Source organism: Hyperolius riggenbachi, chromosome 4, assembly GCF_040937935.1.
Source record: "Hyperolius riggenbachi isolate aHypRig1 chromosome 4, aHypRig1.pri, whole genome shotgun sequence".
In the NCBI taxonomy this organism is placed as follows: Eukaryota; Metazoa; Chordata; class Amphibia; order Anura; family Hyperoliidae; genus Hyperolius; species Hyperolius riggenbachi.
In genome coordinates this window covers 64,378,438-64,390,582 of record NC_090649.1, presented here as the reverse complement: position 1 = coordinate 64,390,582, position 12,145 = coordinate 64,378,438, and the positions used below count along the sequence as shown (strand labels likewise).

The window sequence follows — 12,145 nt, the reverse complement described above, 5'->3', positions numbered from 1 at the left end:
GGTTCTTCTTCCTAGTCATGTGGGCAGACTCAAAGACAAAAAAAATAAACTTTAAGGAGCAGCATAAAACTTTTAGTTCTAATAGGTTTAAACATTGTGACCAATTAATTTTAAATTGGAACTCCAGGGTAAAATTTTTACCTGTACATAGAATACTTACCAACTCTGATGGTACCTCTCTTCCGAGCAGAAACAGAACAGAACCCCATCTTATCCTCAGTTTGCAGGGTGTGTAGGTGTGGCCAGTCACCCCTCACTCACCAAATCCTCCCCTTTCACACCAAGTTTCGCCAGTGAAGCACATTCCTCTCCTCCACACCACCACCCCCAATAGTATATTAAGCACCCCTTTGTGCACATGATATGCATTGGGAACTGGAGGCATGTATGCGAAAATAACACATGAGGGTGCAGGGAAAGACTGAGGAGACTGTAAATATAATGTTCAGCTATCCTACTCTGTACAAGGTCAGGTCATATACTCACATGTCCTCCTTCCTCCTGTGGCGTCCTCCTGTGTCCATATGCGTGGGTGTTGCTGGCCGCAATTTACTCACTGTGGCTGGATGCGTCTGCATGTCTGTGTGCGGAATGGCATCTAGCCTTGCACTCACATGGGTTGGGTTTGGCATACGTTCATGCGCAGGCACAGCATACAATCCCGGCCCTTCCTTATATTCAGTGCTAGTGAGTGGTTCACCTGTTTGCTTCTGGCCAGCTCTCTCCTTTGTTTAGTGCTTTCCGGCCTGCCTGACTCTCCTTGATCTACTTTCCCTGGTTTGACCTCTTGCTTATGACTCCGACTATGCTGATTGCCATCTGCCTTGATTTCTCCCTGGATACCAATTATGTCTGATAGCCGCCTGCTCTGACCTTCAGCTTGTACCTCATTGAGGCCTGTCTGTCCTGACTTCGGCTTGTTCCTCATTCATGCCTGATAGCTTCTGGTGCTAAACTCTACCTCAATATCGCTCTCTGCTTATTCTTGACCCAGTTAAATCCACCTACAAGGATTCTCCATTCTGAGGTGTTTCTGTTCTCCTGACCACTAGCTGAAGTAACCCTAGTTGTGACCTGGTGGGCACTAGGCTGCAAAGTCCATCGTCCATTGCGAGGTGCTCTGGTAAATTCCCATTGTCACTTAGAATCTACAAGTAGGTAACACTTCAACCACCAGTAAGAGGGTCAACAGCTTGAAGAACTACCATACACAATTAACAGATAGCTTCTCTTGAATCCTTGTTCACTGCACTTGCAGAATTATATGATGAAGGGTATGAGTGGAAGATGGCATTCGGTCATTACGAATACTTAGTGATGCCCTTTGGTTTATGCAATGCTCTGGCAACTTTTCAGCATCAATATTTTCAGGGATTTCCTCTATGCATTTATGAATGTATAATTGGACAATATACTGATATTCTCATCTTCGCTTGAGGAACACTAAAGGTGCTGGGTCAACTTAGGGTGCATGGCCTCTACGCAAAACTGTCCAAATATGAATTCAAAAAGACTAATATTCAGTTCATGGGTTTCCACATCTCACCCGAGGGCATCGCCGTGTATTCACAATAGATTTCTCAACTGGCCTAATCCCACCGATAGAAAAGGGGTAGAGATTTATTGGCTAATTTTTATCATAAATTTATCAAAGACTTTTCTATGGTCATGGTTCTCATTACTCTACTTTCAAAAGCTCAAATGGCCTTTAATCAGCTTAAGACTATGTTTACATCCGCTCCGATTTCCCATCAGGTAGATCATTCTCAACCATTTGTGCTGGAAGTTGATGAATTGCTGTGGGGGTGGTTCTTACTCAACGCTTTGAGTCTAAGGGTCTTCTCCATCCAGTAACCTTTTTCTCTAGGAACTTAAATCTTGCATAGAAGAATTGCATTGGAGACCGGGAGCTCTTGGCAATCAAATTGGCCCTGGAGGAGTGGAATTATCTACTGAAGGGTGGCTGACACCCTATCCTCATTTATACAGATCATCAGAACTTGGAACACTAAAGCAGATGCTCTGTCACAAATGTACCTTCAAATGGATACACTTCAGTCAAATTTTCCTGTTGATTCTATCTGACAATATATCTCTGATTGGACAAGAATGAGGTTCTCTGCAAACTAATCTGTACTTCGGTATTTAGTCTCTTGAGTTTTTCTTCCAGGGAGAGGTCTTTGTTCCAGAAACTTTAAGGACTTTGGTGCTGCTCATGTGTCATGATCACAAATTAGCTGGTCATGGAGGTATGGCTTAAACTCTAGATCTAATTATGTCCTATCATGTCCTGTCTGTGTTAGGTCAATGAGTCTTAGATCCAAGCCTTGGAGTCTACTGTATCTGCTTCCCATCACCCCTCACCCAGGAGACATGATTGCAATGGATTTTATTATGAAATTACTGGCTTCTTCAGGAAATACAGCAATTATGGTGGCTGTTGATCGTCTCACAATGATGACTCACTTTATACTATTAAGGACTATACCTTCTGCAGCGGTTACAGCTGAGGTATTTATTAAGGAGATTTTAAGGCTTCATGGGATGCCATCTGACATTGTATCTGACAGGGGGGTACAGTTCATCTCAAAGTTTTGACAAGAAACTGGACATTCGTTCTTCATTATCATCTGGTTATCATCCACAGTCCAATGGGCAAACTAAAAGGAATAATCAGACACTGGAGCAATACCTTCACTGTTTCAACTCAGCAGCTCTGGATGGCAGGCCCACTTTATTGCCTATTGCAGAGTTTGTTTAAAACAACAATACACATTGTTCTACAGGTTTTTCCCCATTCTTAGCAAACTTCGGATTCTATCCTACAGTATTTCCTGGCAGCAAAGTAAAGTTTTAGATTCTAGGAAGTTCAAGAGAGAATTGAGTGGCTTTCAGAAAACTTTAAGCAACTTCAATAAAATATTCACCAGGTTCAGGCAAGAGTCAAAATTCAATCAGACAAGAAGAGGAGAGAGTCCTGATTTCAAGCCTGGTGATCAAGTACGGCTTTCCACTTCCAATCTTAAAGGGAACCAAAGATGAACGATTCACACAAAATAAACATATCAGTTGATAGCTTGTAAAGAATAAATGCTCTACCCGATAATTTTGCCACTCTGGTGTGCCTTTTTGAGTGCTTTCTATCCATTATTGCTCCAGGAAATATCCAATATGGCCACTGGCTCATATCCCTTTTGCTTCCAGGTTATGAGGTGTTCTGGATGTGCTGTCTAGCCTCTATGAGACTATAGACAAGCAGCATTTCATCTGTGTGCTTTCAACTTCATATTCTGGTATGCTGTGTGGCTGCCTGTAGGAAGTGTCTCTCATAGTAATGAAACTGCATACAGTAGATAATAATGATGACTGGCTGCACAGACAGAGCACACAGATCACACAGCCACACTTGTCTGTTTCAGAGATTTTTTCTGCAGCAGCAGCCCCTCCCATGTCATCAGAGCTGTATGTAAAGCAGGAAATCTGATCCAGGAGGTGGCAGGCTTGGGCTTGAAAAGACTCCACAAAAGACTGACTCAGCTATAATGATTCCAGGTCAAACCTTGACTGACTCAGTCAGGGATTCTTATCACAGCTGATTATAGACAGATTAAGCAGAGAAGATTTAAACTAAAAGCAAGGTAGGTGTTTGCTGTCATGTTCCCACTGATAAATGTAATAAAATACATGAGGGTGCTTCGTCTCTGGTTCTCTTTAAGATTAGCTGTCCTTCAAAGAAACATGGGCATTGGTCCCTTCTCCACTGTGAAAACAATTAATGAAGTAGCTTACAAGCTCTCCTTACAATAAAGATACATCCGGTATTCCACATTTCCTGTTTAGAGTGGTTGATCTCCCTCAGTCATTTCTGGTCAATGGTGAGGAATAATTCGAGGTGGAGATAATTTTGTATTGCAGTAGATGGGGAAGATCGGTTCAGTACTTAACCACTTGAGGACCAGAAGTTTATACCCCCTAGTGACCAGGCCATTTTTTATAGTTCCATACTTCACAACTTTAACGGTTTATTTCTCGGTCATACAACTTAGCACAAAATGAATTTTACCCCCTTTTCTTCTCACAAATAGAGCTTTCTTTTGGTGGTAGCTGCTATTTTTTTTTTTTTATTAATTAAAAAAGACCTACATTTTGTAAAAAAAAAAATAAACATATAGTTTAACCTCCCTAGCGTTCTGGATGCTGCGATCGCCGCTGCTCGCCACCGATCCGCCGCTACCCGACACGAAAGAGCCCCCCCCCCCGCAGACCCCTTGCGCAGCCTTGCCAATCAGTAGATTGGGCTTATGGGCAAGCGCGCCGGCGGCGATCGGAGGGGTGGGTGGGAAAGCGCAGGGAGGGGGCATCATGTAGCTAGCGATAGGCTAGCTATATGAGAAAAAAAAATTGGGCGAAAAAACCCACCCGCGGACGTGGTTTTTCAGAACGCCCAGCAGGTTAATTGGCTTCCCCTTAACACTACACAATACATACATACATGGACATATGACTATGGTAGGAATTAGATTGTGAGTCCCTCCGAGGGACAGTTAAGTGACAAGATTACTTTGCACAGTGCTGCGTGAGATGTCAGCGCTATATAAATAAATCTAATTAGCTAAATTACCTAAATAAACAGCCTGCCAGCGCAGATCGCTGGCTAGCAGGCTGTTTGCTGTGGTCCCCTGCGCGCACCTGTAGGAGCAAGCGCTCATGCGAGCAGTCGTTCCGTGCAAATCTTGCCTCTTCCAAGATGTCACCATATGGCTGCTCAGAGGAACAACAGAGCCACTCTGCCGCCAACAATCTGCGTTAGGTGGTCGGCAAGTAATTAAACAGAGGGAGAGGGTTTGGCTCAGAGGAAAGTTCCTGGGAACCTGCACAGAATGTTCACAAGCCTAGACTGGTCAGCATTTTTTTATAGACAGCACCCTGAGAAACCTTCTCCAGTAGGAATTCAGAGATTGTCCTTAAGGGGGAGGGGGGGGGGGCAATGTCATACTCATGTACCCTCTGAACCTGGAAAAATAAATATGAGACTCTTTTCTTTACTATGGATGTTCTATTTATCATTAATACTACACATACATCTCATACATGTATTCTCACTTTGGCTTCATTTTAATGAGTCACTGCAGATGACAGCAGCCAAGGAAGGAGGAGCTCTTCACTATTTCCCAGCTTGGAGAACTCTCCTTATAGTATCTCCAAAGCCTCATACAGTATAGGCGTACTCTATCCCCAGGTTTCCAGGATTGTTCCACCACATCACCTACTGAAGCAGAGTTGAGAAGACCATAACACCTCTAAGCTGTGGGCACCTCCCACAAGGTATTGGAACAGTTAGCTATGAGAACATCTCATGCTGTTTTTCTTCACCTTCAAGTCCCTTGCTCTCAAAATCATGTCTGAAGACTAGATACTCCTTATCAGCAAATGCCCATTCCCTTCACTTCCAATCTGCATAATGTTTACCCCTAACATCCCAGTTGTGTGTTTCTGCTGTTTTTCTTCACGGCGGCACTCTCATTGTATGGGGCATGCTGTGCAGCCTCATCCCCTCCATAGAGCTCGTGGGTGTTTCTGCATGTCATGTGACATACTTCAGGAGCCTTAAAGGGAACTGAGCTCTGAAAGAAAAAAAATGTACATTGGGTCTCCCAACAAGGGAGGTTTGTAACACTGAATGCTGAATGCTGAATGCTGTGGAGGTGCAGTTAGGGGGACCACGTTGGTTACCTACGAGGGGGCTGCTCGTGTAGCCCCCTGTCCCTGTGATGGTCACCATCTTGTCTTCAGCTGGCCGCATTTCAAAGGACCCTTGTGTCTGAAGCTCTCACCTGGCTACAATGAAAGGCGGGAGCTGTAGTGTTTACATTTCCCCAACAGGTGATGCATGCACATCTACAAATTACAGCTCCCAGTATGCATTGCTACATACAGCACCCAGCATACTGTAGATTGCGGCCAGGAGCAAGCTTCATATGTGGGTTCTGCACTGTCCTACAATTTAGATGGTGACTACAGGGCAGCGCAGGAGAAAGGTCCTGGGATGGGAGGGGATGGGGCATTCAGGTCTCCTCGCATTGGCAAAGGTCTCAGGGGCTAACAGCAAGGTCCAAGACAGACTTGCAAGATCACCTATTTTTCCTAAAGTTCATTCGCCTGGAAATACTGTACCAAATTGGAGCACCGTTATTTTAGTTCAAACATTTCCACATCACATATATATGGACTGGTAAGCATAAGCAGAAATTACCGTATCCTTTGGTGGTTTCCTCGAATATAGGGATGTGAGGTCTTTCCCAAAAATCTTCAGAGTGTTTGACCAGCGCTTCCTTCACCATCTCGTATCCACACAGGATAACAAACTTCTGGCTTCCTATCTGAATGCTGAATATTGACCCGTGTTTCTTAGCAATCTGCAAACACAATAAACATACACTATTATATTTGTCAGCAACAATGGCTTCAAACCAGGAATAAGCATGTTGATGGGGGGGGGTCATCCTTGAGCTATATGATGAGTCAAGCAGCGGTCAGAGGCTGCTGTACACCTGCCAGGTTATCAGCAGAGGTGGTCATTATAGGTCATTCACCTGAGTCTAATCTAGTGTGTGTATGGCCCATTAAAGGGACCCTGAGCTGTTGCTTAAAAAAATAAAATTGGACTTACCTGGGGCTTCCTCCAGTCCACCATAGCCCGCGAGACCCCCGGCATCAGGTTGGCCCCCTCCAGATGAAGACTTCGGATGAAGCCGCACGTGCTCGCCCCTGCTGCATAGCCATCACGTCATAGCGCCGGCCACTGTAAGAGCCCTGCACATGTGTGGTTCAGTCTTAAGAGAACCGCGCATGTACAGAGCTCTTACAGTGGCCGGCGCGATGATGCAACGGCTACCCAGCCGGGGCGAGGATGCGTGACTTCACCCAAAGTAGGCATGTTACCGGAGCCACCAGCAGGGACAGTGGAGGGGGCCAAGAGGATGCCGGGGACCTAGTGGGCTAGGTTGGGCTGGAGGAAACCACAAGTAAGTCTGGTTTTCTTTTTTAAGCAGAAGCTCAGGGTCCCTTTAAGTCCCTTTAAGTCTGGTGGTTTAAATAGGGTAAAACCTTTATAGTACTGAAACACCTTTTTTTCCAAAGCTATATGTAAACCATGGAATCATCTGTTTTAAAGTATCTGCTGAACGAGGTGTTTGCTACCTGCATAGATATACAGGATAGGGTATTGTCTGATCGTGTTTTTCTAGTCTGACACCGTTCCACTCTGATGAGATTAGACCCAAACACAACTCCCTTAAAGTGGACCCAAATTAAAAATACAAGATTTCAGAAATAAAATCTATTTTCTAAATTATAATAATAAATAGCAGCCTTTTTTTCAGCTGCATGATGACACATATAAAATATTTTACATTTATTGGAGAAACCCCTCCCTTCCTTTCAAATTGCCAGGACAGAATCCGGCAAAATGCTGGAGTAGATGGTCTCCAGCAAAGGAGGAATTGTTAATGGCTGCCACCTGTATAACCCTAGTTATGCAAAGAGAAGGGTGAAAAGCATGCACTGAAATGCTCATAGGCTTGAGGGAGTGTTTATTTATCTTTGTATGTGTCAGAGTGGTGCAACTAAATATTTTGAATTAAAAAAAGGTTTGGTTTGGGTCCGCTTTACAGGATACCCTAACTGAAATGTGACATAATGAGATAGACATGTGTATGTACAGTGCCAAGCACACAAATAACTATGCTGTGTTCCTTTTTTTCTTTCTCTGCCTGAAAGAGTTAAATATAAGTTATGCAAGTGGCTGACTCAGTCCAGGAAGTGACTACAGTGTGACCCTCACTGATAAGAAATTCCAACTATAAAACACTTTCCTAGCAGAACATGGCTTCTGAGAGCAAGAAAGAGGTAAAAAAGGGGAATTTCTTATCTGTGAGGGTCACACTGTAGTCACTTCCTGTCTGAGTCAGGACTGAGTCAGCCACTTACATACCTGATATTTAACTCTTTCAGGAAGAGAAATAAAAAAAAGGAACACAGCATAGATATTTGTGTGCTAGGCACTGTACATACACATGTCTATCTCATTATGTCACATTTCAGTTTGGGTATCCTTTAACATTCAAGATTCAAATTCAAGCACTTAAAGTGGACCTGAACTATTGCACAGGAGAGATGGAAAATATAGAGAAATGCACCCTGTGTGTAGTTAGAGAGATAAGTCAGTCTAACTCCCCCTTATCTTACCACTGGAATTTGATCTCTCAGCTGGCACTGTAACCATATAGTGAGATTGCCCGCTGTCGTCATGATGACCGGCCGGCGTAACGGCGCTTTATGTGGAAGCAGGAAACCGACCTGATGACTTCAGGCCGAAGTCATCCTGTAACCGGAGCCGGGACCAGGGAGAGGAGCCAGGACGCCAGGGGACCTTACGGCCTACGGTGGGCTGGAGGAAGCCCCAGGTAAGTGTAAATTCTGTTTTTATCACCTGCTCAGGGTCCCTTTAAGCTACGCTGGCGCTGCTACTATGCTATTAATGATTGCTACTTTTCAAATCATCTATAGCAGTGATTATAACCGGCACAGGACCTATAGAGAGCTAATACTGTGGTTGAGGTAGGGCCTCTGGGGGGCCCCTCTGGCCCAAGGTCCCCAGTGCAGTTGCAACCTCTGCACCCCTGTTGGCATCAGGTTTTTTCCATAAAATAATTGCATTACTCCCCTATATAGCAAGTTCATCTATCACTATTCTGGTTCCAGTGATCAGTTGTGACATAGCCAGGCACTGTACCTCCATCAAGCTCTTGTATGGTCTCTTCATGTTCAGCAGATGCATGTTTCCAATGACAGGTAAAGGTTTTGGTCCCGGTGGATAGTTGTGGGGAGGACTCTGTTTGGAGCCCCGAAAAAGTTTCACCAGAAGCCCACAGAACAGAACCAGCAGAAGAATGGAGACCGGATCGGAGAAAAACATAATTGCAGAATTCCTAGAATGACAAAGAGGAAGAGGTAAGCCATTTGTTACGAGTTTCGAAAGACCAGACAGCAAATATGGACAAAGGACCAAAAACAAACCTGTGGTGAAGTATTTCAATGCACCAGCAAGAGAAGTATGTAGAGATATAATTAGAAAAGTTGGATGCTCATACCAACCAACTGGTTCTAAAGGTGCCCACTTTGCATATATTACTTGACTTGCGACATCCACACCTGCCCGATTTCATCATAATGTTTGAAAATGGATGCTTCATGGCCGCCTGATCGATTCTTTTGATAGTTTGCTGGCTGAATCGATTGAAATGATAAGTCTGCCATACTGGAAAGATCTCATTAGTGCTCAGCTGGGTGTGGCCGGGCTCCCCCCATGTAATACCCCCCCAATCTCATGGTGAATATGGAAACAGCTCACCTATCTGCCGCATGCCTCCTCTAGTATCATCTTTCCATTGCGGCTGGGGACATCAGTACCCCGTGACCCCATCTCATGTAGTGATGATGGAGGGAAGACATTGGAGGAGGCACATGGCAGATAGGCGAGCTGCTTCCACACTCACCAGGGCCCCAAGGGGAGGGGGACACATAACATGGGTGGGAGGGCCTGGCAGGCAGAAGTAGGGGGCTAGGTAGATTTCCAGTAGATTTCATCCTTAAATCCATTGGAAATCAGTCTGTAGTGAGTGGGCAGTAAAATGTCCCTCTCTGATCAGATTCAATCAGAGACGGATTTTTAGATGTTCATTCTGGTGCCCATTGACTAGTGTACTAGAGGAACTGTAGTGAAAAGAACATAATTAATAACATTGCTTATTGCTTACAATATTCATTTATAGATAACTTAGTCAGTGTTAGCCCATTGTAATGTCTTTCCTCTCTGGTGGTGACGTCTTTAGACCTGGTAGGGGATCTGTACGGACTGTTCATTACTGTTGGATGTTGGAAAAAGCCATTATTTTGCACAACACAACGAGGTTCACAGACAGCAAACTATCAGGACCTTGGTCATGACATCACAATGTGGGAGGGGCTTTACCACAATATCAGCTATACAGACCCCTTTGATGATCTACTCCAGAAAAGTTAAATATTTCTCATGGGAAAGTGTGTGTCAGATGCTGATTGGAATAAAGTTCAATCCTTGGTTAAAGGGGTTCTGTGTAGGGCATTAAAAACAAAAAACAGACACTTAACTGGGGCTTCTATCGGCCCCCTGCAGCTGTAATGTCCCGCGCCGTCCTCCTAGGATTCTCCATTAGCCACCCCCCTTCCCGGTCTAATTCTTCCTGCAACAGAACTGCGGCTGCGCGGTCGTGGCCACGCGAGTGTTTAACCCCTGCACGCATCATCGGCAGCTTACTGCGCAGGCGCAGTGCAAGAAAACTTCATATTGCGCCTGTGCAGTAAGCTGCCGATGACGCACGGGGGAGCGAGCATTATTCGTCTATTTAGACAAATAATTAGCCAGCGGAGGGTAACAGAGAATCGTAGGATGACGGCGTGGGACAATATAGCTTCTTCTGTACCTTTTTCACTACTTCAGCAATATGTGATCCCCAAGTCAGGTCCTCTTTAAGAGTAACTCCCAAAAACCAAAAATCTGTGACCCTCTCTACAATATTTCCATGAATAATAAGTGGCTGAATGTCATCTGTCTTCTTCCTAAAATCCACAATAAGCTCCTTGGTCTTTGCTATATTTAGGAGCAGATGTCTCTACACCACATTTCCAGCCTCTCTACCTAAGGTGCTGAAGGCCTGTACTGTCACCTGGCAGGGATCAGGACCTGATCCCTTGGGTGATATTGCAGGGCTGACATTGTACAGATGCATAGCTAGCTTGCAGGCTAGCCACATGTTCTGTTGCTATGCTGGGTAGAGGGGCTGATGAAGCAGTGTGAATTTGGCGCCAAGTATTAACGAAATTTGATAACGAGAACCATCGTTGTCAAGCTTTATTAACAATATTTACTGTTGCAAAAAACAAAAACAAAATAATAACGAATAAATATTAATGTTATATATTAACGATAATACATTTGAAAACGTGAAATCTGTACTTATTAACAAAATAATATGACAAAAACTATACATTGTAAACTTCTAGTACGATAACTACCTCAAAAACTATAATGTTCTAATGTTATTAATGACATTTTTCACAGAGCCCTTTTTTCTGCTTTTTTCGCCGTATTAACGATAATTGTATAAACGTTTATGGCAGCGCCCTTTTTGTTCACCTTCAGCTGGCACCCTTTTTTTTCTGCTACCGCTGTAAAGCTTCACTTGTCCAAAATGGTCCACCAGGCGAGGCATGGAAGTTGACAGCTTCTGCACACACTCTGGATTCTTGGCAGCTGTTCACAGCTTTCGAGGTATGAATAAGGTGAGCAAAGACTCCACGCATTTAAATCTGTGCCTATTATGTGAGCGAACTTATTCTGTTCCTTACCTGTATACAAGCAATCACAACAGGGAATAAGGAGGGAGCTCCTGCCTCCAAGAAACTGCATGCATAGACATGCCAAACTCCACAGGTACAAGCACTAAGGCATCCTACTAAGTTGAATTTCCTCATTTCTTTTACCGCTTACAGCCATTCACTTTTGAAGCTCCCAAGGTGACCCACATTTGGCCCATGGGCCTTGAATTTGACTACTGTGCTATAGATATCAATACTTAAACTTATCAATACTTAAACACGTACCTTTTCAGTGCCCCTTCTTGCTGAAAAATCTGCTACTGCTGATTCCCCTCCTCAGAGTCCACAGATAGCTTTGAGGGTACTACGCAACCGCCTAAGTCTACCTTCTGTGCTATTAGCAGGTCTAACCTGTATTGTAAGCTGTCTGTAGAGAACGTGAATGACAAACTTAATCAGTTAATAACAATCTACAGGTTGCGCAAGGTCTCGTTTTACAGACTTTGGTTTTTTTTCAGAGCCCTGCAGCGTTCAAAGGTCCCAGGACATTTTGGTAACCTGTGAAAATGAAAGTAAATGAAGTGAAAAGTAAACAAGCAGGCCGATTGCTGCATCGAGGCTCTAGAGGACTGATGGCAACAAGGGCAATTTATTAAAGACGGTGGGAAAGAAAACTGGGAGAGAGGCTGAGCAATTAAAGTGTACCTGTGGTGAAAAAGTGCCCCTG

General features: G+C 44.1%; 1 protein-coding gene across 1 annotated transcript in view; it reads right to left on the bottom strand.

The window, feature by feature from the left end:
- The window catches only part of LOC137571252 (cytochrome P450 2K4-like), a 51,032-nt gene extending 39,168 nt beyond the window's left edge, over positions 1 to 11,864 (bottom strand). The window contains exons 1-3 of the mRNA XM_068280128.1: positions 11,704 to 11,864; positions 8,795 to 8,990; positions 6,254 to 6,416 (exon numbers count right to left, since the gene is read on the bottom strand). Coding sequence (XP_068136229.1) covers positions 6,254 to 6,416; positions 8,795 to 8,977 — 346 coding nt within the window. The 5' untranslated portion in view covers positions 8,978 to 8,990; positions 11,704 to 11,864. The remainder of the gene's footprint in view (positions 1 to 6,253; positions 6,417 to 8,794; positions 8,991 to 11,703) is intronic.
- Between the last annotated feature and the right edge of the window lie 281 nt (positions 11,865 to 12,145).